Source organism: Cygnus olor, chromosome 6, assembly GCF_009769625.2.
Source record: "Cygnus olor isolate bCygOlo1 chromosome 6, bCygOlo1.pri.v2, whole genome shotgun sequence".
NCBI classification, from domain to species: Eukaryota; Metazoa; Chordata; class Aves; order Anseriformes; family Anatidae; genus Cygnus; species Cygnus olor.
The window spans coordinates 16,423,325-16,449,038 of record NC_049174.1 but is presented as its reverse complement, the minus strand read 5'-3'; the positions used below and the strand labels follow the sequence as shown (position 1 = coordinate 16,449,038).

The 25,714-nt window shown below is 39.1% G+C and overlaps 3 protein-coding genes and 1 long non-coding RNA gene across 5 annotated transcripts in view; 2 read left to right on the top strand and 2 right to left on the bottom strand.

Annotated features, from left to right (window-relative positions):
* Positions 1-1,731: 1,731 nt before the first annotated feature.
* FKBP7 (FKBP prolyl isomerase 7) lies at positions 1,732-4,010 on the bottom strand. The gene is made up of 3 exons (XM_040561917.1): positions 3,726-4,010; positions 2,302-2,453; positions 1,732-1,878 (listed from the first exon to the last, which is right to left on the bottom strand). The coding sequence occupies exons 1-3, from the start codon at positions 3,938-3,940 to the stop codon at positions 1,790-1,792; spliced, it is 456 nt and encodes a 151-aa protein (XP_040417851.1). The 5' UTR covers positions 3,941-4,010; the 3' UTR covers positions 1,732-1,789.
* Positions 4,011-4,175: 165 nt separating this feature from the next.
* On the top strand, positions 4,176-17,756 carry PLEKHA3 (pleckstrin homology domain containing A3). 2 transcript variants are annotated; one of them, XM_040561915.1, is made up of 8 exons: positions 4,176-4,346; positions 7,746-7,862; positions 8,526-8,681; positions 9,892-10,028; positions 12,454-12,618; positions 13,662-13,705; positions 14,170-14,285; positions 15,892-17,756. In XM_040561915.1, the coding sequence occupies exons 1-8, from the start codon at positions 4,307-4,309 to the stop codon at positions 16,020-16,022; spliced, it is 906 nt and encodes a 301-aa protein (XP_040417849.1). In that variant the 5' UTR covers positions 4,176-4,306; the 3' UTR covers positions 16,023-17,756. The 2 variants fall into 2 exon arrangements, with proteins under 2 accessions (XP_040417849.1, XP_040417850.1); XM_040561916.1 differs by lacking the exon at positions 4,176-4,346 and having other exon boundaries at positions 8,498-8,681.
* Positions 17,757-19,187: 1,431 nt separating this feature from the next.
* Positions 19,188-25,097, top strand: LOC121072381. The gene is made up of 2 exons (XR_005821177.1): positions 19,188-19,558; positions 24,251-25,097. It is a non-coding gene; the product is annotated as an uncharacterized LOC121072381 (long non-coding RNA).
* Positions 22,981-25,714, bottom strand: part of LOC121072380 (titin-like) — a 246,198-nt gene continuing 243,464 nt past the window's right edge. The window contains exons 255-256 of the mRNA XM_040561912.1: positions 24,495-24,788; positions 22,981-24,362 (exon numbers count right to left, since the gene is read on the bottom strand). Of these exons, the coding sequence (XP_040417846.1) occupies positions 24,064-24,362; positions 24,495-24,788 (593 nt within the window). The 3' untranslated portion in view covers positions 22,981-24,063. The remainder of the gene's footprint in view (positions 24,363-24,494; positions 24,789-25,714) is intronic.

The window sequence follows — 25,714 nt, the reverse complement described above, 5'->3', positions numbered from 1 at the left end:
GACTGAGGGGTGACGTTTTTTGCCATCTCTTGCAAATTCTTCTTTCAAATACTGGCTTACCTAGAAGAGAAGAAATAAAAAATCAACTATTGTGGCTTTTATAGCAGTACTCAGCAGCTATCTATCTTCAAGACCATTGTCCTATATGTGTGAGTTACTGTGACATTGTCGTATATGTGTGAGTTGCTGTGCAGATGTCTGAAGTTTGTCTCCTACCAACTTTGGGACTATTAATGTATGAAAGCAAATATGTACATAGCACTGTACAGTTTGTGTAAGTATACAGAAGCTTTACATGATGAACTGCAACAAAGGTAACTCATGTAAAGATAACGCTGATGAAGTATATCCATAATTTTATAATCTATTCCAACTTAGTTATTACCTCGAGTTCAGAGAGTTTCCTGTCACTGTCTTTGTCTATTTGATTAAATGCTTCAACACTGCGCGGTCCCTTATTTACTGCATAAAGTTCAATCTCAAAGATCAATGTTGCATTTGGTGGAATCTTGCCCTGTGCTATGAATAAAAGAAAGAACACATTTAAGAAATCAAACAAAATGTTCAGTGATCACACATATGGTAAATGCACATGTAAATTGTCTTATTTTTCCTACTACAAAAGACTGTTAATATTCAGATTAAACTCTGGATTTAAATATTACACAGCTAGACAGGATGATTGTTCATGTTTTGGCAAGACAGAAATGGCATGCATTGAGCAGGTAACTGTGTTACACAAATGACTTTAAGAGAGATTTACAAACAATATACTTCCCCAAAACAAAACTATATTGATCATATCAATTCAGGTACTTTTAAAAATGAAGATGTATATGATTCTGAGAAGAGTTTGTGCGTTATGAAAAATAGCTATTTCTGAACTTCTCACTATTTCACATACTGTCATATGCTGGGGCTTACTGAGAGAGATGTATAACTTTATTTAATATTTGTAATGTGATTTAAAAGATTACAGTACTAGGCCAACACTCATATGTATTTTCTGTCTGAAGAAACAAGCTTGTAATATCAGGTTTTACAAACTTACTATGAATTATACCTGTGGTTAAAGGACATTATGCAAAATGGTGATTTAAATATGCATCTCACTAGAAAGAAGCAGTAATGTGTAATTCAACTGATTCACCAAAAAACAAAACAAAACAAAAACAAACAAAAAAAACAAAAGAGAACTACTTGAATATTTTGTCTGGTCTCTAGTAAAAAGACACCAAAACATGTTAGACACTATTATTCCTGTGTCAGAGCATTTGCCTATAAGCATAGGTCACTGCATCATGCATCTGGCCAAAACAGGAACTGGAAGAGACAAGAATAAATTAATGAGGTCTGAAAGTAAAGCCAAAAAAGCATCTAGAAATCATGCAGTGTAAAATTAAAATGGAAACATGCAAGCTGTTTCTGTTCGTAGCCAAAGCTAGGAGTATGACATTGTAACCTCAGAATTTTGTCAGAATTTTGAGCTTGTGACCATCTTTCATAAACTTGTTTATAAGCACAAGGCAAACAAAACTATTACTTGCACTTCTCATCTAAAATATCTGTATAAAAATGACAGGCTTCAGAGTTCAAAAGATTTTAATCTTACAAGCTTGAATGTGTAGAAGTTTTAAATATATCTGAACATATGTCATGGTTTATATACTACCTACTAAATAAAGATACAGTACTAGAATTCGGTGCCCGTAGTTTACAAATATACATACCAACAAAAGAAAGACATGTAAAGATTTAGAAAGCCACATGCATCTTTTCTAATTCAAGATTAGGCAGGCATCTTCCCCAACATGCAGGAATACGCTGAGACAGAGGACAAGTATGCTGTAGGAAAGCAGTATTTTCTTGAAGTGCTACCTAGAACAAACAGTTAACGCTAGTATTAGATTTAAAGAATGTATTTTTGTGTCAGTGTTTTTCCTTGTTGTTACAAGACTTTTTTATTAAACATTACGCTCAAGGGACAAGAAATTATTCCTACTAAACTTCATTGGCTAGAATGGAATTTTAGCAAATAGAGAACCAGTGCATGCGGTTCTAACCCAATACCATTGCCAAATAATTACTACACATCAGGAGCTGCTTTTTCAGAGAAACTACTACACCCAAGCCAGAGCTGAATTTAAGTTATCTACAACTGAGTACTGACACTGCATAATACTCTTACTGGAACATTTTTTTTTTTAATGGACTGCACACTTAAGCATCATAAATTCAAACCTGACTTCAGAGCAGTAAAACAGAGCAAATAAGTTTAGTATTTAAAATCTTTTTTTTTACCGTATCCTTGCTGTCCATATGCTAATGATGGAGGAATGATCACTTTCCGTTTTTCTCCAGGACACATATTCATCATAGCAATATCTAACCCTTTTATGACTTGTCCAACACCCAGAACGAACCATTTTGGATGACCTTCATTTTGCGTCCGACTATTAAAAACAATTGTGAGTGGATAACAATTAATTTAGCATTTGTATTTTTTAAAGGACTTTAAATTAGCAGTTGATAAAAGTATGCATTAAATTATTTAAACACAAGAATGTTTAGAGTGCAAGAATATCCTAAGTATTAACACTTTTTCTGCCACACTCACAATTTATTTATGATCAAATCTCGATATGTATAAATGGCAACCTCCTTTTAAAATCAAAGGACATGTAAAAAAACTAACTCCTTACTAAAAACGTTCAGTCCTCCTCATGAGACATACTGCATGCCAGAAACAAGGTGTTACTTCAGGAAGTCTGTGAGAGGAGAGCTGGGAGGAATTCACTGCTGTGAAGTGAGAACGACTTCAGCAGCTCACTATGGGATGGGATTGGATGGGATGGGATGGGATAGAGCACGCAACTGAGTGTTGGGGGAATGTGGAAAGCTTGGCTTACGGTGCTGTGTGCTCACCTGCTGCTCTGTTCACTTAAAACAGTGTCTGAGCGAGCTTCTGCTCATAGGAGGTGTCCCCACTATGGGAGCTACACTGAGCTGTGAATGAGCAGCTCAAAAGTCAAAGGGCAGCACTAAATGTGTCAAAATTATCCACTCCAACAGGAAAAAAATGCAAGTCAAATGGCAGTTAAATGTAGCGTTATCCTCTACTGATTTTTTCTTAAATAATACAAGTATGGGGATGAATCAAGGTTGGGTAATAAACTAGGCCCATCAATGCCAGTCAGATCTGTGATATACGGGCAAGCAACGAGCTTGAAGAAGGCAGACTTCCCCTCTGCAGCTCTGCGCAGCGAGTCCTGCCACTCTCAGCAGGATGCGCCAACAAGAAAAGCAAGGCACTGTTAAAACTAAGACTAAAAATAAAACGAAGCTTTTGCACAATGGCTTCAGCAAAACGAGCAGAGACAGCCTGCTGACGGATGGATGGGACGAGGCGAAGAAGCATACGCTCAAACGGCAAGATGGGTGCAAGGAGGAGAGCCCTGGCAACCGCGCTGCCTCCACAGCGGCCTGGTGTGGGGCAGCCGCCATGCCAACCACGCAGAAGCCTGTACTGACATTTCTGTCCAAAACGACTTATTTCCAGCAAACCGCCAGGCGCTGGCTTCAGAAATCCTTCAACGCTCAGTTTAGGGGAAAAAAAAATAGAATAAAGAAGGCTTGGGGGGGGGAGGTTGGAGCATCAATGTCAGCATGGTTTGGAGCAGACGCTGCCCCAGCTGCCCCGCCGCACACAGGGCCCCGCCGCCCACCTGCAGTAGAACTTGGAGCCGTCGCTGGCCAGGAAGCCATCGTAGTGCGCGTTCAGCAGGTCCCCCTTCTTGCTCTTGGGGCCGCAGCTCTCGGGGAGGTGCAGCACCTCTATTTTAACCTCCTCCGCCACCGTCGCGACGCCCTCGGCCCGCGACGGGGCGATGGCGAGGAGGCGCAGGAGCAGGATGGGGACCAGGATCATGTCGCGGCCCATCTCGCTCCGCGCAGGCCGCCGGCGTGGCACTGTCGCGGCGGGGCCGGCTCGCTGTGGGCGGGCCGGGCCGGCTCCCGGGGCCGGCCCCAGGAAGCGAGGGGGACGGCGGGGAGCGGCCGGGGGGGGCGCGCATGGGAGGCGCGGAGCGCCCCGCCGGCCGGGTGGCGCCGCCGGGGCCGCCGCCGTGCCGGGGCTGTGCTGAACCGGGCCGGGCCGGGCCGAGCCGAGCCGGGCCGGGCCGAGCGGCTCCGCCTCCGCGCAGGAAGCAGCGAGGACGGGAGGGGAGCGCCCATCCCCGCGGCGGCGGCGGCCGCGCTTTCCCCGCGGCGGCGCAGGAGGATGCGGGGCGGTGCGGGGCTGTGAGCGATGGAGGGGGCCCTGTACAAGTGGACCAACTACCTGGCGGGTAGGCGCCGGCGCCGGGGCCGGGGGCGGCTCGGGGCGGCCGGGCCTGCGGCGCGGCGGATCCTGCGTGAGGGGCGCCGGGCTCCGGGCACCCGGGGCTGGCGGGGGCTGACAGCCGGGCCGGGGGCTCTGCCGGGCGTCCCGCGGGCGGCCGCTGCCCCGTGCGGCTCGTTGCGGCTGTTGCATCTTTCCCCTCCATCTTATGTTTGCGGCGCTTAGCCTTGCCGGTGTCCCCACGTGCGGCTCAGGAGTCACGCAGGGCTCGGTCTTTAAATGTTGGGTGCTAAATGCTTACCGAGGCTGGATTCTCTTGATCCGATTTGGGATGGTAATTTTTTGGACTCCCTGCGTCTGTATCCTAACCTGTGAAATATGCAAACAAACTTTGGTTCTGGAGGACACATTCTGGGTAAATTAAATGTATTTTGTGAAGTGCTGTGGGCAGAAGCGCACCAAAGGCCTGCTTTTGCTGTCAGAAGTGTTTGGTTCACCCTCTGTCATAACAGTCGTCACCTCCCCCTGGAGATAGCAGTGGACAGGCTGTACTTCCAAGGGGAAGAAGATTCCTCTTCTGATGCTGTAATTGTGCCTGTAGAGCAGATCAGAGCCGGATCACATACTGTGCCTCACCAGGCCTCTTGGGCAGCTTTGGCAGTGTGTCTGTGCCTTCTTTGCCCTCTCGGTCTTTGCCTGTGTTGTTTTTTTAAATTCGGTGAATTCAGTTGTTGAATGTGGAGTGGTGTAAAACTCAGTTCTGAGCGTTTATACAGTGCAGGCCCCACACTGCAAGGATTGTGTGCTTGCTTGGAATTGAAATGTACGTAGTTTTGTATTTTTCAGAGCAAATCCATGTCCACATATACTGGCCTTCCAGTGAAAGGATTCCATATTTGCGCTGGAATTAAATAGCTATTAGATAAGATATTTTGGTTGCTTCACAGTGAATGCGGGGAGATAGCATAGTGGAAAAAAATGTGGCTATGTATGAAAATGAGTGCAAATTTCTTTTCAAAATAGAATGGTATTTCTCACTTCCATTTTTTGTGACCAGAAGTGATTCGGTGAAAGGTAAAAGGTCATGGGTAATGAACCTTTGCGGTGTTTGATAAAAACTTACATGCAGCTAACTGCCACTAAAAGTCAGCAGTCCTCTAATATACTGAACTGCAGAACCCTTCCTTCCATGTGTGTAGCCCAGCTGACAGCATCTGCTCCAGTTGCATTTGAAAATTATAGTGTCAGAAATTCCCCAGAATTTCCTGAATATCAGGGAAACAAATTAAAAAAAAAAAAAAAAAGCATATCAGTGAATTTTTTCAAAGTTGTTATCAACTTTCTTGTTACTCTGGTATATGTTTTTGTAGCCAAAAATAGGCTGCGGTATTTGTGGTACTATTTACAGTAGAAGCCAAGCAGCAAAGAAGCTTGTTATTGTTGCTTGTGGAAAACATTATTTAGTTTCCTCCTTCTTACTTAAATAATACTTGTTCATCTAAGGACTTGTGAAGGAATTTATTAAATATTTTGTTGAATACAGGACACTTTATTTGCCCAAATTCAAGTAAGAAGTGGCTTTGTTCTTTTACTTACTTCTGTGAGGCACCGGGGTCCTTTAAATCCCTTGCAGATGTTTTTTTCAAAGCCAGCATAATATGAGGCTGAATTAATCATCCATATAGGGTCCCTTTTTATCAGAATAACACTGTTCAGAAAGGCACTGACATGGACATGCACTTAGGAGATAAGGACAGTACAGAGTCGATGTTTTGCAACACGACATAGCTTAAAAAAAACACGAGTACGTTTCTGAGCTGCCTTTTACACGACGGGGTCTTCCATACAGTCATTTCATGGCTGTTTGCATATTACTCTGGTGTAAGTTGTGGTGTGCCCATATAACTTGAAATCTTTCCTGTGGGAACTGGGGTCCCTCAGTGTTTTTACTTTTTTTTTTTTAATTCTTTTTTTCTGTGAGAATGTGGATCTGCTTATTAATTACTCATCTGCATTTTGAATGATAAAGATGTTTACCATTATAGCTAATAAATAACTTAAAAAAATAAAGTTACGCATTATAATTTCCTTATCCTGGAACTGTGACATGATGTAATGTGGTCTGGTCCTGCACTTTCTGAATTAGTGTTAAAATTGGTAATGACTGCACGTGAGCAGTATGAAGCCTCTAGTGGATGCCTGAGGAAGCCTCCGGTGTTAGAGTGCGGTGCTGCCGGGTGGCTGCACCTTGTTCTCTCAGGATGACAGGATGGTGAAAACCGCGGACCACACTGTCATATCGCCAGATGTGTCGAGTTCTTGGCTGCACCGCTACTGCTGTTCCAAGCCATAAGCCAAGCAGGAAGGTATACGCTTGGTCTCAGGTTGTAAAATAGAGGGAGAGTCTGCTCCTATTGTCTAGCCGACCCAGGCTGTAATAGGCCTGAGTGCTTGCTGTCTTCTACTGGAATGTTCTAGTTCTAGGTTGTTTTTAGAAACCAAGGTGCTTTGCTAGGCAAAAATATTCATATCTGGTAGTATTAAAAAATAGAGTACCCATCCACTGAGTGTTGAGCTTTATGAAATAGCTGTAAAATAAATTAAGAGATAAATTATTGTCAAGGCCCTCTCTGATTAAAATAAATCAGCATTTCTACTTGGTGTAATGCTGCATAGAGTTCTCAGAGAGAGTTGCATGTGCATGTGTAAACTGCTCTCTTTTGTAGACATAATGAAGTCAGAGATCATTAAATAGTTTTGCTGATGTAAAGCTGGTGAAAACAGTAGTAGGGGAGCTGGTGTATGCTGTCCTCACAAGTGGACTCTTAGTAATGTAAGCCATGTCTCAATTCCCAGCACAATGCCTGCCATTAAATTGTTGTTGACAGTGGAGCTGGGCTACTTTCAGAGAAAACAGTATGTCAGTAGTTAAGTGTGAAATATAGACATTTTCACTGAAATATAGTAGGCAGAGAGAGGAGAATGAACATAGCAGTTTGTGACGACAGTCATTTATTTCTAGGACTACAATCTAAAGGAAGTCTACCTGAAAAATATATTTAAAAAAGGATTTTTCTTCAGAGGTATGTGATTTATCAGTCTTCAAAATGGGATTCCATAGTGGCTAAATTAAAATTTCATTCTGCGGTAGAATGGAGTATAGTGAACACTGAAATACTGCCAATCTGTCATTCAAAATGAATGGGAATGAAATAGCTGTATAATACTGGTTTGATTGTAGAGCAGCTCCGGTCTTTGGACCACAGATTCTTTACTTCCTGGTGTGTCATGGGAGTAGTGTAATGTTTGCATCTTTTGTAAAAGTTTTAGCAGCCAAAGAGCTGAATTTAATTTGCAATTTAGTAATTAGACTAAACGTTCTTTTTCCTGTTTTTGATCTTGCTAGGTTGGCAGCCTCGGTGGTTTGTTTTAGACAATGGGATATTGTCATACTATGATTCACAAGATGATGTTTGCAAAGGCAGCAAAGGAAGTATAAAGATGGCTGTGTGTGAAATAAAAGGTAAGAATTACGTTTCTGCTAGAAGAAATTTTAGCTGTCAGGGAGACAAGAAGAGATCAATTTTGCATTACAAACTTTTCTCCTCTGTTTTTGTATATTTATAGTCCAATGTCATTAGTTTACAAATAATAACAAATGTGAATTATGAAATGGGGACAAAGAAAAATGTTTTTCACACTTGGAGCTCTTTTTTGAGATTTAGAACTCATCATATTATATGAATATAATGGACTGTAAATGGAGTCCACCTCAGTTCTTGTTTCTAGGACTCTGGGACCTGAAGACAGGTTTAATGTAGAAAGGCAATTCAGTTTTTAGTCCTCCGTAAATATTGTCCTTGCAACAAAACTCTTCAGTTTCCCATATTTAGATCAGAGTTGGAGTGTAAAAGTTACTACAGATTCATGCGGTGAATTCTTAATGCAGTAAGGGAACCCCATTTTACTTGAGTTTAGCCACTGTTTGTTTAGTGTCTGTTATTCCTGCCTTTTCACTTGAAGGCATGGGCTTTCTGTTATTTGGCAGCAGCACATTGTGATTTACTGTATTACTGTGGTGTACTGTATTACTAAATACTTTGATTTGTTTTTAATAAATAATTGTTACCAGATTGTGTTTTTTTTTTTTTTTCAAAGTTGTTCTTTTATTCTTCTCTATCGTAAGTTCATGCAACAGACAACACCAGAATGGAGCTAATCATCCCAGGGGAACAGCATTTCTATATGAAAGCAGTTAATGCAGCTGAAAGGCAGAGGTGGCTGGTAGCACTGGGGAGTGCAAAAGCCTGTTTAGCAGATACTAGAACAAAAAAAGAAAAAGGTATGTGTGTTACCTTGAGCACGCACAAGCTAACCACTTTTTCAAATGTTTGTTTTCAGCACAAATATTGTGTTAGAAATTGAGTACTATTGTCTTTAAAATATGAACTGAAATTATTTCTAGCCATCTGTAATGTAAGTTTCCCCATGATGTTTGAACTGTGCTAGTAAATGATGCAAATCACTGTGTTACATAGTCTGTTTTTGACTTTATTTTGCTGATCATAGGCGTTATCACTTCTGTGTTTTCTGTATTGCCTTTCCATTTTGGATTTCTGTGCTGTCTTCAGATTTGTCCTGCACCTCATATCTGTGTGGCATTCTAGGAATGTTGCTGTGACCATATGAAGTATCAAATTCACAGCTGCCATGAATATGAGTTCTGTTTACTTCAAAGAAACCTGTATCAGTTGCTATCAGTTCAGACTCCTTTCTCTTCTACAAATACGCATGTCTGACTAGGAGTCTAACAGTTAGAAGGACAGGGAGTTTAAACTCAAAGTCCATGGGGTTTAGGTGTCTAATTCCCTGGGCCCTTTTTGAGAAAATACATGCATCTTAGTTATATGCCTAATATTATTTTTACAGACATTCCAGCGGTGATATTCTGTGTCTTTATTCTGTCCAAGTTATGAAAAATCACTTGTATGTAAAACCAATCACATGCTTCATTGTTAAAATTCCTGAATGTATTCAGCTCTGTCCTTGACAGTAAGGCATCTAGAATTTCAGTATGTGGACGTTGTACAAGTTTCCTTTTACTGGAGGAAGAAAAAACAAAAACACTAAAACACACTGGATGAAATGACCTCCACTGAAGGAAGTCAATATAACCCATGAGAACATATATTTTTTTGAATGTCTTGATGTAACCGTTTACCCACTCTAACGGGGATAAATTTCATCTACTGATTTTTTTCCTACATTACGCTGTAACTAAGAAAGATTTCAACTTTATCTTTTCTTGTTATATGCCTCTGTCATTGTGGTCATTAAAGTAGCATCAGTTATCAAAAAGTACAAACTCTGGTGTCTGCTTCAAGTATAGTTCTTGATTCATTGCAGAATCCAATTTTTCTCAAATTCAAGTGATAGCTTAAACAAATTTTTAAATCAATATTTAAATTTAAATGAGAAGTGCACTTAAAAAATTAGAATATGTAATATGATAATGATATTGCATAAATTGACATTTCCTTTATTTCTTATAGAAATAAGTGAGACCAATGAATCTCTTAAAACCAAAATGTCTGAACTTCGTCTCTACTGTGATCTTTTAATGCAGCAAGTTCATACAATACAAGAATTTGTTCACCGTGATGAGACTCGTTCTCCTCCCAGCATCGAGGTATTGAATTTCTAGAATGGCATTGGAGAACCTGATTACATAGTTCAACTGAAGTTTCAGCTGACATCTTATGCTTTTTTCCCTTCTTCTGAATGTTGGGAGTTTTAACTCAGATTTAAGTCAGATTTTGAGTAGTTGTGTGTACATAATGCTGACATTGATTATAAGTGCACAAAGAACCTGTATGATTTAATTTTAACCATAAAATGTATTAGGAATCAATTGTGTTATTGAGTCATTTGGTTAAAAGGCCAGAAGAGCTGTCACATCAGCTATACAGTAATCTGTCTTGTTTCAGATCTCTGTTATGTGCAGAGTGGTTGAAACTATCTATCTTGTTTGTCCATTCTTCCTTTAGGAGAGTATTCCATTTTGTTGTCAGTGAGAGCTAGTGTTACAGGTATCGGTGTGGTGGTTTTACTCGGGTGGGTGGCTGAGCTCCACCACAACCGCTCTCTCACTCCCCGTCCTGAAAGAGGAACGGGGAGAAAATACGATGAAAAGGGCTCAAGGGTTGAGATAAGGACGAGGAGATCGTGCAGTATTTATCATGATGGGCAAAACAGACTCAGCATAGGGAGATAGTAAGATTTATTACTTACTACTAACAAGCTAGAGAAGTGAGAAACAAAGGAAAGAAACCAAAAGCACCTTCCCCCCCATCCACCCTCTTCCACTTCTTCTCCACGAGCGGTGCAGGGGAACGGGGGAATGGGGGTTATGGTCAGTCTATAGCGCTTCTTCGCTGCCGCTCATTCTCGATCACTCTTGTCCCCTGTGCTGTGGGGTCCCTCCCATGGGATGCAGTCCTTGGTGAACTGATCCGGTGTGGGCTGCCCACAGGCAGCAGCTCTTCAAGAACTGCTCCAGATATGGGTCCGTACCACGGGGTCCATCCCTCAGGAGCAAACTGCTCCAACCTGGATCCCCCACGGGCAGCAGCTCCTGCCAGGTCACCTGCTCCTGCGTGGTCTCCTCTCCATGGGCTACAGGTCCGGCCCGGAATCTGCTCTGGCAGGGGTCTTCCACAGGCCGCAGTCTCTGTCGGTGCATGTCCACCTGCTCCATCGTGGTCTCTTCCACGGGCTGCAGGGGGACAGCCTGCTTCACCATGGTCCTCACCACAGACCACAGGGGATTTCTGCTCCGGCACCTGGAGCACCTGTCCCCCTCCTTCTTCACTGACCTTGGCGCCTGCAACGCTGTTCATCACTCCTCTCACTCTCCCAGCTGCTGTGTGTTGCAGCGTTTTTTTTTTTCCCGTCTTAAATATGCTCTCACAGAGGCGCAAAACAACATCACTTATTGACTGAGCTCTGGTCAGCAGTGGGGCCCTTACCAAACATGGGGCAGGTTCTAGATCCTTCTCACAGAAGCCACCCTTATGGCCACCTGCTACCAAAACCTTGCCACGTAAACCCACTACAATCGGAAACCTGCAAAGTCTCTCTGAATATACACAAATAAAAGTATTCTAGTATTTCTGTTTTTGAATGAAAGTTAATGCTGGGCCTCATTCTTTATACTCTTGAATAGTGTGTGGAAAATACTGTTGTCCACTTCACTGAAATGGTGGTGGTTGAAGCCCACCCAGGGACATGGCTGTTCTTCCCTGGGGTTACCTTATGGTGGCTTTCCAGTACCTAAAGGGGGCCTACAAGAAAGCAGGAGAGGGATTCCTTATCAGGGAGTGTAGTGATAGGACAAGGAGTAATGGTTTTAAACTAAAGGGTTTAAAACTAATGGTTTTAAACTAGACTAGATTTAGATTAGGTATTTGGAAGAAACTCTTTATAGACGGTGGAGAGGCACAGGAACAGGTTGCCCAGAGAAGCTGTGGATGCCCCATGCCTAGAAGTTCCCAAAGCCAGGTTGGATGGGGCTTTGAGCAAACTGGTCTAGGGGGAGGCATCCGTGCCCATGGCAGGGGGTTGGAATTAGGTGATCTTTAAGGTCCTTTCCAATCCAAACTATTCTATGATTCTGTGACTTACGGCAAATTAAAGCAAGGTGTCGACACTTTGTCGCAACAGAGAAAATGGCTGTCGGTTTGCAACAGTAAGGTGAAATTGGCCTGCAGAATCGTTGCACTGGAGCGATAAAGCTGTTCACATGCCATTCTTTTATTTCACTGACCTTCTGATACCAGATAGCTATTCTGAGACAAGCTTCTTGTATTTACAATAAAAACATTATAGCATCATTGGCTGATACCCTAAAAAATTCAGATGTCAGAAAGAGTGCTGTCACATTTAGTTGCTTAATTGACCTCAATGTAAGTGTACGTTTGATTAAGTAAATGGGAAATGGAAGTTCTTAGTTCACTAGTTCTTAGTGGTAAGGAGGGAAATAAGTGGGTATGGGGGGGGGAATTGTATTTGCATTCTTTTTTCTTGCTTATGCTTGTGCTTTCATTTATTTTCAGAACATGAATGAAGCCTCTTCCTTGCTTAGTGCCACCTGTAATACATTTATCACAACACTTGAAGAATGTGTGAAGATTGCTAATGCCAAGTTTAAGCCAGAAATGTTCCAGCTGCCTCACCCTGATCCCTTGGTTTCTCCTGTGTCACCATCACCTGTCCAAATGGTTTAGACATTTTAAAATACTATTTTTTCTAAGTGTCATGTAGTTGGTTAGATGTGGGGTAGAATGGCAGAAGACTATAGTATTGCTGTGTGCTATGACATCAGCAAATGAAATCTTGACACTACTGTGATCAGTGCAGGTCCTAAATATTTTATAAATCAATACTTCTCTGTTTCCAGTCTTCGTTTGCTACCATTCACATAATCAGGGTAATTTGTCATATGTGTCAAGACCCTGTACTGAGATATCTCATAAATAAATGAGATTTAATTTTTCCTCGGTTAAACATACAACTGCCTTGTGACTTGAAGAACTTCAGCAACAAAGGTTGTTTTTCAATGTATATAATTCAAAAATGTTCATATTAATATAACATGCCCTTATTTATCAAAAAGGTAAATAACGGTAAAGATACTCGCATAACTCTTCATTACTAATTATTTCTTTTAGGAGGACAGTGTATGTGAGATCATCTTAAATGTCTTACTGATCACGTATGTAGTTTCTAAGATAGGCTGTGTTGTAGGATTCTCTTGTGGGAGTCCCTTTCTTTGTACTTGGATATTGTCCTTTTATCTTCCATCCCATCAAACGACATACAATTCTGTATGTCATTTGTATAACTTAATAACTTTCACACATAGAGATTTGGCAGTGATATCAGAAGAGCTGCAAAGAAGCAAGAGGCAGACTTTTGGCTTTATTGTGTAATGGAGAATTTAAACTGGCTTTTGGTGGGGGAAAATACTTCAATATTTCTATATCATGTCAATTTACAAGTTGCTCTCTAACTAGATAGTATTCTGTGTAGTAAATTGCATTTCCTGTGTGAATGCTTTAAAACTTTTAATATTGGTAACAATCCATCCATTTCCATATAGTTAAAGCAGACTTCCCATTAAGAACAGTTATTTTTAATTTATATTAAAAAAAAAAAGAGAGATTACCCACCCTCTTTGTAGAGGCTGTAAATAGAGTATAAATTAGTGTAGGTATGTATACTATTCTTGAAAGTAGCTTGTGGCATTTTTTTTTCTTCCTAGATGAAGCGTTCCATTAGCCACCCTGGTCCTTGTTATTCAGAAAGGTAATTTTCTATTTCATTTTTTTTCTTAATTTCTTAAAACACCTCCCTGAACATGCTGGCATTAAAATAAAAGTATGAGAGAAATTTTTCACTTGGGAAAATAATTAAATGGCATAAATTGATCTAATTTTGAAAACTAAGGAGCAGATTATTGGTGTCAGTGGCAAATAATGGAGCTCATTGTGTCATAATGTCTCTCATACTTGCCCTGTAAATATTTCTTCATGCTAGAAACCTTATGCAAATGACTTCTTCTGCTTGCAAACACTATATTACATTTTTATTTCAATTTTCAGGCATTGAAATTGTGAAAATCAAAATGTTCTGTTGACTCTGTTATTTTTGTCTTAGTGAAAAACATTATTGATATTAACAAACTAAAAACCAGAATTATTTTAAAGTATGTTAAGCTTGTGTGGGTTGTTACAGAATTTACTTACTAATATATCTTGTTTCATTTGTAGGAATAATCACTCTGTAAAAGAACCAATTTCATCCCTTCACCGATTATCACAGCGACGCAGAAGAACATACTCAGATGCAGAATCTTACAGTGATAATCCCCTGGAAGATTCTCAGAGTAAGTTTGGAAAAGGGATGGTTTTCTTTTTTATCTTTCTGTAGAATTTATTACCCTGTTTACAGCAACTGTTTTAGTGCTGATATCAGTATGAGAAAAAAGAGTTGGTTGTAAGGTTGCAACATTATAAATCGAAGCACTTGTGTAGGTTTTTATGTAGCTGACTTTTGCTAGCTTTCATCGGTGTTGAAAAGGATCTTACAGCTGGAGCAGTTGTACTGAAATCAGTAGGACTGCTTGTTATCTAAAATGGAGACCCAACCAGAACAAGAGTGTTTGTACTAAAAGGACCTTGCATGAACATTATTTTGGTATGTGATGTGGTATACTGTTACTTGCTATCTGCTTGTTATTACTAAAAAAATTCTCCTTTCTTTGGTCCCTCTGAATAGGGGCGGGGGTGTGGTTAATTTCTTCACAGTGCATTGCTGAAAGATCATTCATTTCAGTGTCTGCTTGCCTGTTGTGGAGAGCAGCACCGTTCTGAAATAGTGCAGCCTTGCTAATAATAAATAAAAACAACCAAAAAAATGATAAAGTGATGTCATATTCAGAATATTAGACCCTACTGGTTAGAGGGGCCTACTGAGTGAGTTAGTATCCAGTTCTGTCTTTTTAAGCCTTGAATCTTGCTCTCCTTTTGACTCCATCCTAACTCCTCTCAGGGAGACTTTAACATGACTAGTTCTTCTTGGCTAGTTCTGGTTTAGTCTTGCTTCCTTCTGAAGTTCCTAGTGCCTCATTTGGATTGAAAAAAAAACTGGGGACTGTGCAGTGCTGAAAGTCCATGCGAGTCCAAAGAGGTACTAATGCTTTACACTATCACGGCACAAGTACTTGCACTGCCAAACCATCTTCTTGGTTCTCTGATGCTCACATATTGCAGGACAACCACCACTTTCATCTCACCTGCCACCTGTTTAGGGTCTGCTAGCACCTATCCCAAGCTAATAAACTTAGTTTAGACCCCAGTCTGCATCTCACTGCCTAGGTAGCTGCAGATCAGTCTTGCTTTCTGTAACCTAAGTCTGTTGTTAACATCTGGATCTTCTCCTGGGGTTGGTCACCCAGTCTGATTCTTTTCAGAATTGCTGAGAAGTCTTGTGTGTTTCTGCTAATACCAGACGTTTTTGGTTCCTTACTAGCTCTAGCTTCTAGCTCACTTTCTTTCTCTTTTTTTTTATTTTTTTCCTTTGTTAGAAGCTCCCTCTACTACTTTTTAGTTATCTTAGTTCATTCTCTTTTGTGCCAGGTAGCCTAGCAATACTGAACTTGCAGGAAGTCATCCATCTCATTTTGATAATAGAAAATGTTTTAATTAAATATTATTGATTCATCAGTTTTTCTTCAAAAAATTTTTCTTCATCATACAGAATTTGTCTGCACCTCACAGATTACTGTTGTTCATAATATAAAAATCATTGTTTAAAAGAAAAAAGTTACCACATTTATACTAACTGAAAATTCTTTGTATCCGTCACCCTTGGCCGTGGTATTAATTGAAGTATTTTGGGAGAAGTCCAATAGGAAATAGCAAATAGAATAACTGACAGATTGGATGAGGGTTTTTTCATTGAAATTTAAATACTTATTGATATCTTCATAGGATCTGCTCACTGTTCTAGAAGTGCTGTCAATGGAGATCTGGTGGTATCATCAACCATTCCTGAAGAAAATAGATCAGTATCAAACGAAAGATCTGAACTGGAAGAGACTTTCTCATCCTTTTCTTCATGAAGAAATTGAAAGTATTCAATTTTCTATAAATAATGCTATGCAAAGGCTGCTGTAATTATACTGTTGTTATAGAAAGTAGTCATTTCCCTTTTTAGAAGGATTTCTCTGCACTTTATAGAATAACATAAAAACTATCTTCGAAGTGTATTTTATCTTTATATAGTTTATTTGCAAGAGTATTTTCCTAATATTTCACAGTTTGAATGTGCATTTTTTGGAACAAATGATGGTTTAACAGATAAGCATCTACATTTGTAAATGTTGCTCTTTTTAAAGTGTGAAGGTCTGACTGATACATTAGTAAATCTACAGGTTAAAAACTTTAGCAAAAAGGTTTATTTTTTTTGGAGAAAATGCAATTTGTGCCATGGGCCTGCTGGTCATTTGTACAAGCAATCTGCCTGGAGCTTTGATAGCCCTGCAGTGGCTTTTTTGCCTGCATAAGGGCTGTGGGACTGGGCACTAATAAGTCTACTCTAGCAGCTTAATGGTAATTGACATTGCCTTCTTTAAAAACACAAGGATATACATAATCCGGTCCTTATTTTTAGCCAATGAAAGTAGAAATATTTAGTGTATTTTTCTAAACAAAAATATGAAAATAACAATATGAAGCATTTGTACCAAGCATTGGATATTTAATAATTTTTATTTATTTATTCTTTTTTGCATCAGAATTTTTTTACCTAATTTCACTACTAAAGATCCGAGGATCTACTAAAAGCTTCAAAATGTCCATAAATTGTTTCTGGGGTGTGTAGCATCACAAGTAGCTAATGCAACAAGGCTAAGATTTACTCTGCTCACTTGAGATGTGTTTTTAGCAAAGTATTATAGAAGTAAGAGCTGAACCTATTAGACCATGAAGCTGCTGTTGAAATGGATATTTGTATCTATACATATTTTATTTATGACATATTTATACAAGAGGAAGCTTGTGATTTGGTGACTCCTTTATATCATTTCAAGGTGGTATAAACCATGAGATGGATTCTGCTCTCAGTTACATCAGTGTAAATTTGCATTACTGTAAGTGAGATCGGATTCTGACTCTGAATAATTCATGAGTTATATAGTATAACAGTGCCTATTAGCACCTTGGTCTGTAAGGTTGCTAGAGTTAGCACTGTAAACTTTGGGGGATTTTTTTTGGGGTATTCATTTAGGGATAAACTTGGTCTATGAAGTCTTAGCTGTAGAGCACTTTAAGGAAGCCATTTACTGTTTTTGATTTACACAATTCCTAAATAAATGCACAGGGTTTTTTGCACTCAAGCACATACCAAAATCTGTTTTTATAAACCAGTCTTTAATTTGGTCTATCTTGTCTTCCTTTGGTGTATATGAATAATTTGGTGTTTTTGAAGCAGTGTGGAAAAGACAGATGGGCTTGGAATGGAAATTTTCATTATAAACTTCTGTTACGTTGATTCATCTAAATCAAAATAGGTCCAAATGTTGAGGAAAAACATAGAACCTGTTGCCTGTCTAGCCTAACAGGTTTTGAACCATTATGTTGGGGGTCAAATGGAATTGAAGGTCTTGTGTGAGTAAAGTTATTTATGGATACCAGCTCAGAGCTGTTATTTGTGCTCAGTTTTCATGCAACTAGCATTTGCATATCAGCCACACACATGCTTGTACATTTTTCCTGAAATTTTGCTTTAATGTATTCTGTATGACACTTAATTGTAAAAATAAGTATTAAAGACATGTTCAGAGAAGTAAACAACATATTGCTGTTTCATTGAATCATATATATTGTTTTATAGCTACTTATTGAAATTTCACTGAGGTTTCTTCCAGATTGTACAGAGTTAAGTTCATGTTACATCAACAGGTATCTATTTCTGGCTTCCAGCTACTAAAGAAAAAATAGTTCAGACTCCACATTGTGCGAAAAAAGATCGTTGAGACTGATTTGTGCATGTAGTTATAAATCAGCATTTTAAATACTGCTGATAAAATATTTGTAATAGGATTGGTTAGACACAGGTTGTAAGGCTTAGATTCCAGCACAACGGTTATATAATTGCTTCAGCACTGTGTTGGGTTTCTTTATGTGACTGAAGCTAGAATTATGTCTTAATATATATGCAACATGTTCTTGCTAAAGTTAGAGCATCCTTTTTATCTACCTCTGCTAAACTCTATGGCTAAAATCCTAAAATGTATTTAAAGGAAATCAGTGAAGATATGCCATCATACTTTTGGCATCAGGATCTAAGAAGTAATTTTGGAAAATGGTACTGTGGAAGAACCACAGTGGTCCATGTATGGTAAGATTAGAAAACTCTATATGCTCTTTTCATTTCCAGGGTTAGGGGAGAGCTAATCAGCAATTGATAATTATATTGTTACTCCTTCTGGTGGAGAATGGGAGCTGAATGTCAACATAGGATGTGTAATTGATGCTTCTTGTTTTGATCTCGCTTGCTTCCGAAGAGCTCCCAGTGAAACCAAATTCATTTTTTAAAGCATTTATCACTTAAAGGATATAAGCATACTACATATACTTAGGCTAAAAGTGCTAATTTCTAGTTACTGACTTTTATCTATGAAGTTTCTAACAGTAGATGATTAGAAATGGAGTGCACTTAAATGACATACCAGCTTGTATTCTATAAAGAATTAATGATCAAGCACTCAGAATAATTTGGAAATTCATGAATACTTACATTACAATGTTCAGAGTCTAAAACTCTGAAAATTAATGTTTGTATTTCTTTTCACTCGTCGTATGGAAGTATAGTGAGTAAATTAGCTTATAGTGTCAGCTTGATTTCCCTCCTGCCCCGCCCTGAGTGGAGGTCAGTTTTTGGAATACAGGCATTGCTATATCCCAAAACATACATACATACATTGCAATGCATACAATTTTTGCATTTAATGTATTTTAAAAATGACATAACTATTTGTGTTACAGTTAATTTCACAAACTGTGAACTTACATTTTGCTCATTACACCACAATCAGTATAGGTATTGTAGCTGTTGTTACTGCTGATGTTATACTTACACTTAGCAACTTTTTACAGAGGTATAATACACGAATGGAGGAAACTTCTTTGTCTGAAATCTATTTTTTCAGGCGATCCTCATTATTCAGCTTTAAAAGAGTTAATGTAAAACGTACCTGTCATTCTTTGCTGACTACTTCCAGGGCTGAACCTAAGCATTTCAGATCAACCTCTAGAAGAGAATGTTACTGATTAAAGGGGAGGGGGTGTCGTGTAGAAATAATTGAGTGACCAAAGCCACAGCTGCTATCCTGAAAATATCTGCTGCTTAACGCTGAAGACCAAAGGATCATACAGATTATTATTTCACTTGTAAAGCTCGTCAGATGATTGTAACAACACCCTTAGAATTGTCACTGTCTCAGAAGGACTCAGCAGCTTAGCAGCTAGTTTAAGCAATGAAATGATAAGAGATTCAGAAACTAAGCATTCCTCTACCCATAGAGCAGAGCGACCCATTCTTCATTATTTTGTAGAGGATGTCTAATAACACAAGCATGACCAAGTTTACTAGAAAGTGAGCGTACTGGGCTCCACTTTATAACATGCTAAAAGAAATGTATTACAATTTTTGTTCCCACTGTGTACAATACTGATTTGAAGGTGCCATTTAGGAATTTAATTGCTTCAGTTGGCATTTTAGTATTTGTTAAGCCTGCATGAGCAATTCAGAATATTGTTTGGCGAGTGAGTGCCATAAGAAAGTAGTCACACCATTTCCCTGCATTGCTGTCTGGTACCTTGTTTTTCTTCAGGGTAGGACACCGTAGTACGTTCGTAGCCATATCCTGACCGTTCTTAACTAGTACTCATATGGGAGAGAGCGCTAAAGGTAAGAGCACAACTGTATTTTATGGCTCTGTTTAAAAAACAAGCAAATTAAATGCGTTATGTTTAAAGAAAAGGGTAAATACATGGCTCCAAGGGTGTTGATTAAGGGTGTCAAAGGTAATTCTCAGTTCAAAGGGAGGGGTGGGAGGGTCAGGATTTAAGAATGTCACATCATTTCTTCCATATTCTCTTGAGCTAAATGTTGCTTTGGCTATTTCTGTATCTATCTTCACCTTCTTGGCTGCCCAGACATTTTCTGCAAAGTTTAGATGACAGTTGCAGAAGCAGGGTGCTGTTACCTTACATGGATCTGACTCATTTTTCTATGCACTGCCACTGTGACGTGTCATTCTTTGTCTAAATGTCTTCAGACATCAGTGCTAGCATATACTAGTATATTTTTGTGAACTTGGTCCTGTAGTGCAATTGGTTTTGTTTTTAAACAGAGCAAGTGTCAGCCTGTAAAGTAAAAATATCCCAGTATTCTACCTGAATAGAGTAGGCAAATAATTTCAAATGTTCGTGCTTCATTTTATGTATTTATTTTTATTCAGAGACTGCTTAATCTGTTGTCTGAGAATTGTAATCTGAGAATTGTTTTGGGATGTCTTCTATGAAACTGAAGAAGACTGAAGCTTTATGTTGTGACTTTATCAATGTCACCTCTACATTAGCATTCATTTAGTAGTCCTGTAAAAAACAATGGCTCAGCAGGTTGGCATGTAGAATTATCTATTAAAATTGTACTTCAGCAAATCCTGTAAGTGCTTTAAATTCTATTTTTAGGCGCGGGAGTGACTCATCAGCTTAAAGTTAGGTGTGCTTGTTTAAGTACCATGCAGAGTTGAGGCATCATTACAGACAGAACAAACTTGCTTTTCCTGCCACACCAGAATGTTTTCCACTTGATCATGGAAATGTGTCTAGATTCAGTAGAGGACATTGAAGACTGAATTTTCAATAGCATTTGCGGAATAGAATCCATGCTCAAGTCTGCAGATTTTTTTTTTTTTGGTGACTATTACTTTCTGCTGAGACTACTGGCTAGTCCATTTTTAGTGGTAATATTGTCAAATATATGTGCATACAAGTTGCTGAAACAAGGTTGTCTGGCTGTACCTGTGTATCTTTGTGTGTTGTCTTGAAAATTATTTTTTAATACCTGTAATGGAATTAGAATGAAATGGTTTCTTGAGCTTTTTTTTTTTTTTCCCCCCTTTGAATGCTTTAACGACTAAAATTAATGGCCTTTTTAAAACCTTACTTTGTTGTTCATTTTTACTTTTGCCTGTAAGGAAAAAGTACTGCACACTCTCACAATCCTTTGTCATCTTCATTGCTTCTAAATGGTTCCATCACTTGAAAATGTCTGGATCTTGTCCTGACCCAAAACTTAGCTTCTGAAATCTGTATTTTGACTTTAGACCTTGTTTCTTCGCCATTTATTAGCCAGAGAGCAGCTCACTTTGGCTGTGGCTTTGTGACTTTAACACTATCCGTGTGATGCTGAGCTTGCACCATGGATGATTTCAGCTTTGTTAGTGCTGTATAGCACTAAGCTAAGATACCCTGTTGAGAAGCAAGGTCTGTTTTCCCAGATGGTGAATGGTGCTAGATCTTGTGTTTCTGGTAACCTAGGTAGGCTGATTAGCATGGGGCTTGAGGGTGTTAAGCCTCTGTGTACACTGCACAGTATAAGTCCCCAGCTATGACAACATATCTAGGAATGTTTCATACTTCAGCTAAAACATGTTCTCATGCTCTTGGTAGGTTTACAGTGGTATGAGTGCTGCAGCAGATGATTTTTGAGGGCATTTACACTCAAGCTGTGGCTTCAAATAGTGATTTTATTTATTTATTTTTTAAGTACCTTAAAATTATTAAATACAAGCAGCTTTGTTTAAATTGCCCTATCAAATTCTATTACTATAAAATTTTCTTCAGAATTGTTTTATATCCCTACTAGCTTGTCTGTGGTGGCCATTAGAAATGTGTTAACAACAAGGAAGATAAATGTCAGGTGAGTGCGGACCCCCTCTCCCAGCCCCAGGGGTGGAACTGCCCTGCCTGGTAAGAGTGTAGAGTAGCAAGGATCAGGGAGGAGAGGTGGTGGCTTTAGTAACAGCTTGCTACTTTGGTCCAAATGCAGGGTTTGTCTCATCTAAGTTTAAAACTGCCCTACATAGGTACTTGCTGAAGTAATTAAGGTTTTTTGTTATTTGTTGTCTGTTACACAATACATAAAAAAATGTATCATTTGGATAGCTAGTGGTTGATAGTATATAGGCTTATAGGAAAGAAAAAAGAATCAGTCTGTTTCTCTAGTGCATCTTTTTAGGATAAGCTTTTAAACATACTACCTGTGTTTACTGCTTTTGGCAAACTTGGGATCTTTCTTTTTAGCAGTAGTATGCTGGGAGTCATAATACATGGTGTTTTCAAATAACTCCCCAGCACCACTTATGAGACTTCTACAGGCTCTGAAGCAGTGTTGCATTGCTCTGAGTTTTTGCTCTTAAGCTCTTTCTACTGATCAGAGTGAATTCTAGAAACAGAATTGCTCTTTTGAACTTGATACTCTTTTCCCATACCCAAAACTGTGACCTGCCTGTATGGGATTTGTGATTTTCTCCCCCTGCCCCAGAATGTAAAAGCTTTGCTCCCCATAGGTGTGTCAGCTGACTTGAAGGGTGAAGAGCTGATGGGGTATGGGCCCTTAATGACCTGCAGCAGGTGAGAACTTTTAGGTCCAAGCAATTAGTCAATGTCAACTAGTCTACACTAGCTGCAGCTGCCAAAAAGAGGAGCCAATAGCTGGGTTTCCTGGAGGCAGCTTTTAAACTGCTTCCAGCAGAGACCAGCTGTTAAGAAAAGAGATTACTAATGTTTCCATATAGGGCGTAGTGGAAGGCCTGGAAATTCACTCAACAGAGACATAATAAAAACAGCATAATGCTTAGGCATGTGCTAGAATTTATCCTTAGTCAGTGAAGAACCTATGAAAAATTTTTTACTTTTTGTTGTTAGTCCTCTATAGTCTGATGGCCAGGATGTTTCTGATAGATGGCTAAATTTTCAACAGTTACCCAGCTTACAGTGGGGAATCACAGCTCTACCCAGACTTTTCTTTCAGCAACTCTCTTTCTGTAGTATAGTACATGAACTATAAAAGCAAAGCACAATAAATAAATAACAAGGAATCACACATTTTAAGGTGCAGATAGCATGCTTTATTTCAAATTAACAATTCTATCTCAAGGAGGCTCAACAGCTAACAAGATTTATTACTACATTAGAAGAACTAAAGCAAATTGAAGTGCAGGGCGGTATTTGATGTTGTAACAACAGTTTGTTTTCAAACTGTGGTTCACTGCTTAGTTGCCTGGAAGTGACTACTAGGTATCTAATACTACCACACAAACTCAATCACTGCACCCTATGAACCTCCGAGAGTTGGTACTGCTGCTGCACTTGAGTACCTCAATAGCTTTCTTGATTAAGGGGATGGCCAGGTGATGTTACTTTTTAAAGCTATTCAGGCAGTCAGTGTGTCAGAAACAGTACCCAAACGGTGGGTGAACAAAGTGTTGGCCGCTTGCACTTTGTCCAAAAATTGTCAGTCAGGCATGGAAAGTATGACATAATCAGATAAAACGTAAAACATTAAAGCAATGCTTACAGGAGGGTAACTGCAAACATCACTAATGCCTTACATTTCTGATTCAACATAAATATTTGTGCACGTAAGAAATACAATGCACAGTATCATCTCTTAGGTGTAGGTAATCTTCAACAGGGAGCCTCTCTACCTGTTGAGGCATTCTTAGACATCAACAATGAGTTGAGGCACAAAAATTAGTTAAATGTTGAGCAGGGTAGTCGTTTGCTAGGAAACTTTCTCCTACCAACTGTTAATTCCAAAAGTTACATTTCAAAATGTCATAAAATAAATGGTACAAAACTTCATAACCGTTAACTTCGGCTATATACAGTATGTACATGTCAGTGAAAAAAGTGTTTAAAATTCTTAGGTCAATAATGACTATAAGTCATAATGTATATCTCTGGACTTTGTCTCATTCAGGTAGGTACAAAAATATTTTTTTTTTTTATTATTTACAGATCAGATATTTCAGTCCATATATTAATCACTTGTAAAAAGACAAGTGTAAATAATACAGATCAAGCTCTCTAAATTGATCGAATATTAATATTCACAGTGGCAGAATCAGTACCAAATTCATTTCCTAAATTCAGGGTATAAAGTCCACCGTCGTTCTTCTGGACGTCCATGATGATTAAGGTGGTTAGATCTTCGCTGGTTTCAATGTGGAATCTGCCTTGCTGGTCCTGACTGGTAATTTTTCTTCCTCTGCAGTACCATGTTATTTCAGGAGCAGGTTCACCCGAAAAGGCACAAGATACTGTGAGAACTTTTCCTTCATCAATACTGATATCAGATGGGAGAGCTTCAATTTTGGGTGGTATTCCTTTACAAAACAGGAGAAGAAATATCAAGTTAGTCTGTTTCCACTAAGCCCTTTTGACATGCAGCAGGTTTACTCTAGGGACTACTTCAGGATATTCAAAGCACTAACTCTACCAATAATTGTATTGCTCACCTCTCAGACCTGATTTAAGCATCTTACTAGTTGAACTTTCCAGTTGAGCCACACTAGATTTCCCCATAATACTGCTGGAGCTCATCTCTACAAAGGATTCTTTCATGGAGGACATGCTTTTGGCAGACATGCTCGCAAATTTCATTTCAGTCATGCTGCTACTGCTGAAACTGCTGAATGAAGCCTCTTGTTTAGAAGAAGCCATTTGAAAGGACTGAGAAGAAAAACTGTCGCGCATGCTTGCGTCGCCACTTGTCTTCAATACTACCTCTTTTGGAGGTTCTTCAATTAGAGCTGGGAGCATCGCAAACATAGAAGAAAAACCAATAACATCACATTAACTAAAGAAGTCATGCAGTCTATACGGTTAATTTCACAGAAATGAAGAGCGCATTGTTTGCTTTCAATGGAAAACTGCAGTGGAGAATAAAATTCTTTACGATCATTTGATTCAAGATGTCCAAGTTACAAATGCTAATTTGTAAATGAAACAAGTAGGAAGCAGAACTGTTACTAGTATATATGAGCTTGAAGGAAAAACATACTTAAGAAGAAATAGGTCATCACACAGCATTTCCTATTAAAGCTATTAGTAGAATTTGATATTGAGAAATTGTGTGTTCAGTTCATATTTGTAGAAGTTGTGAAACATTTTCAAGTTCTTACAGGTATGGTATTGTGAGTTCTATACTTCACTGCACTGTTCTGTAACTATCAAAGAAAGCAGAAGAGATCGGTCACTGCAGCTTTCCTTTAAGCACAAGCACATTCATCCAAACAAACTATAGTAACCTGTTGGTGCTAGGAACAGAGATGTCCTTGTACAGCCAGTAAAATCCTAAACCTGGTTCAGTTATGGATAAGTTACCGTAACAGTTTTTAAATGCAGAATTACTTTATCAAAACAGATTCTGGTTAGCAATTGAGAAAAGAGTACTTGCCAGACCAAGGTCTTAGTAACAGGGTCATCCTAGAAGGAATGTTCACAGCTTTCTGTTAACACTCATCTATGGATGTAACGGAGCATCTGTGTGCTCCTCTGTGGGAAGATTTCTAATGCTGTTTTAGTTTTGCAGATATATAAATATATAAAATAAATAGAAACTTGTTAAACTACCTGTATCAACTTTACCGGAGTTTTATTTATCAAAAATCTTTTTAGTAGATGCACCACAGCAAAAAGTCCTGATTAGTCTGAACACAAGACCCAGAGAACAAAC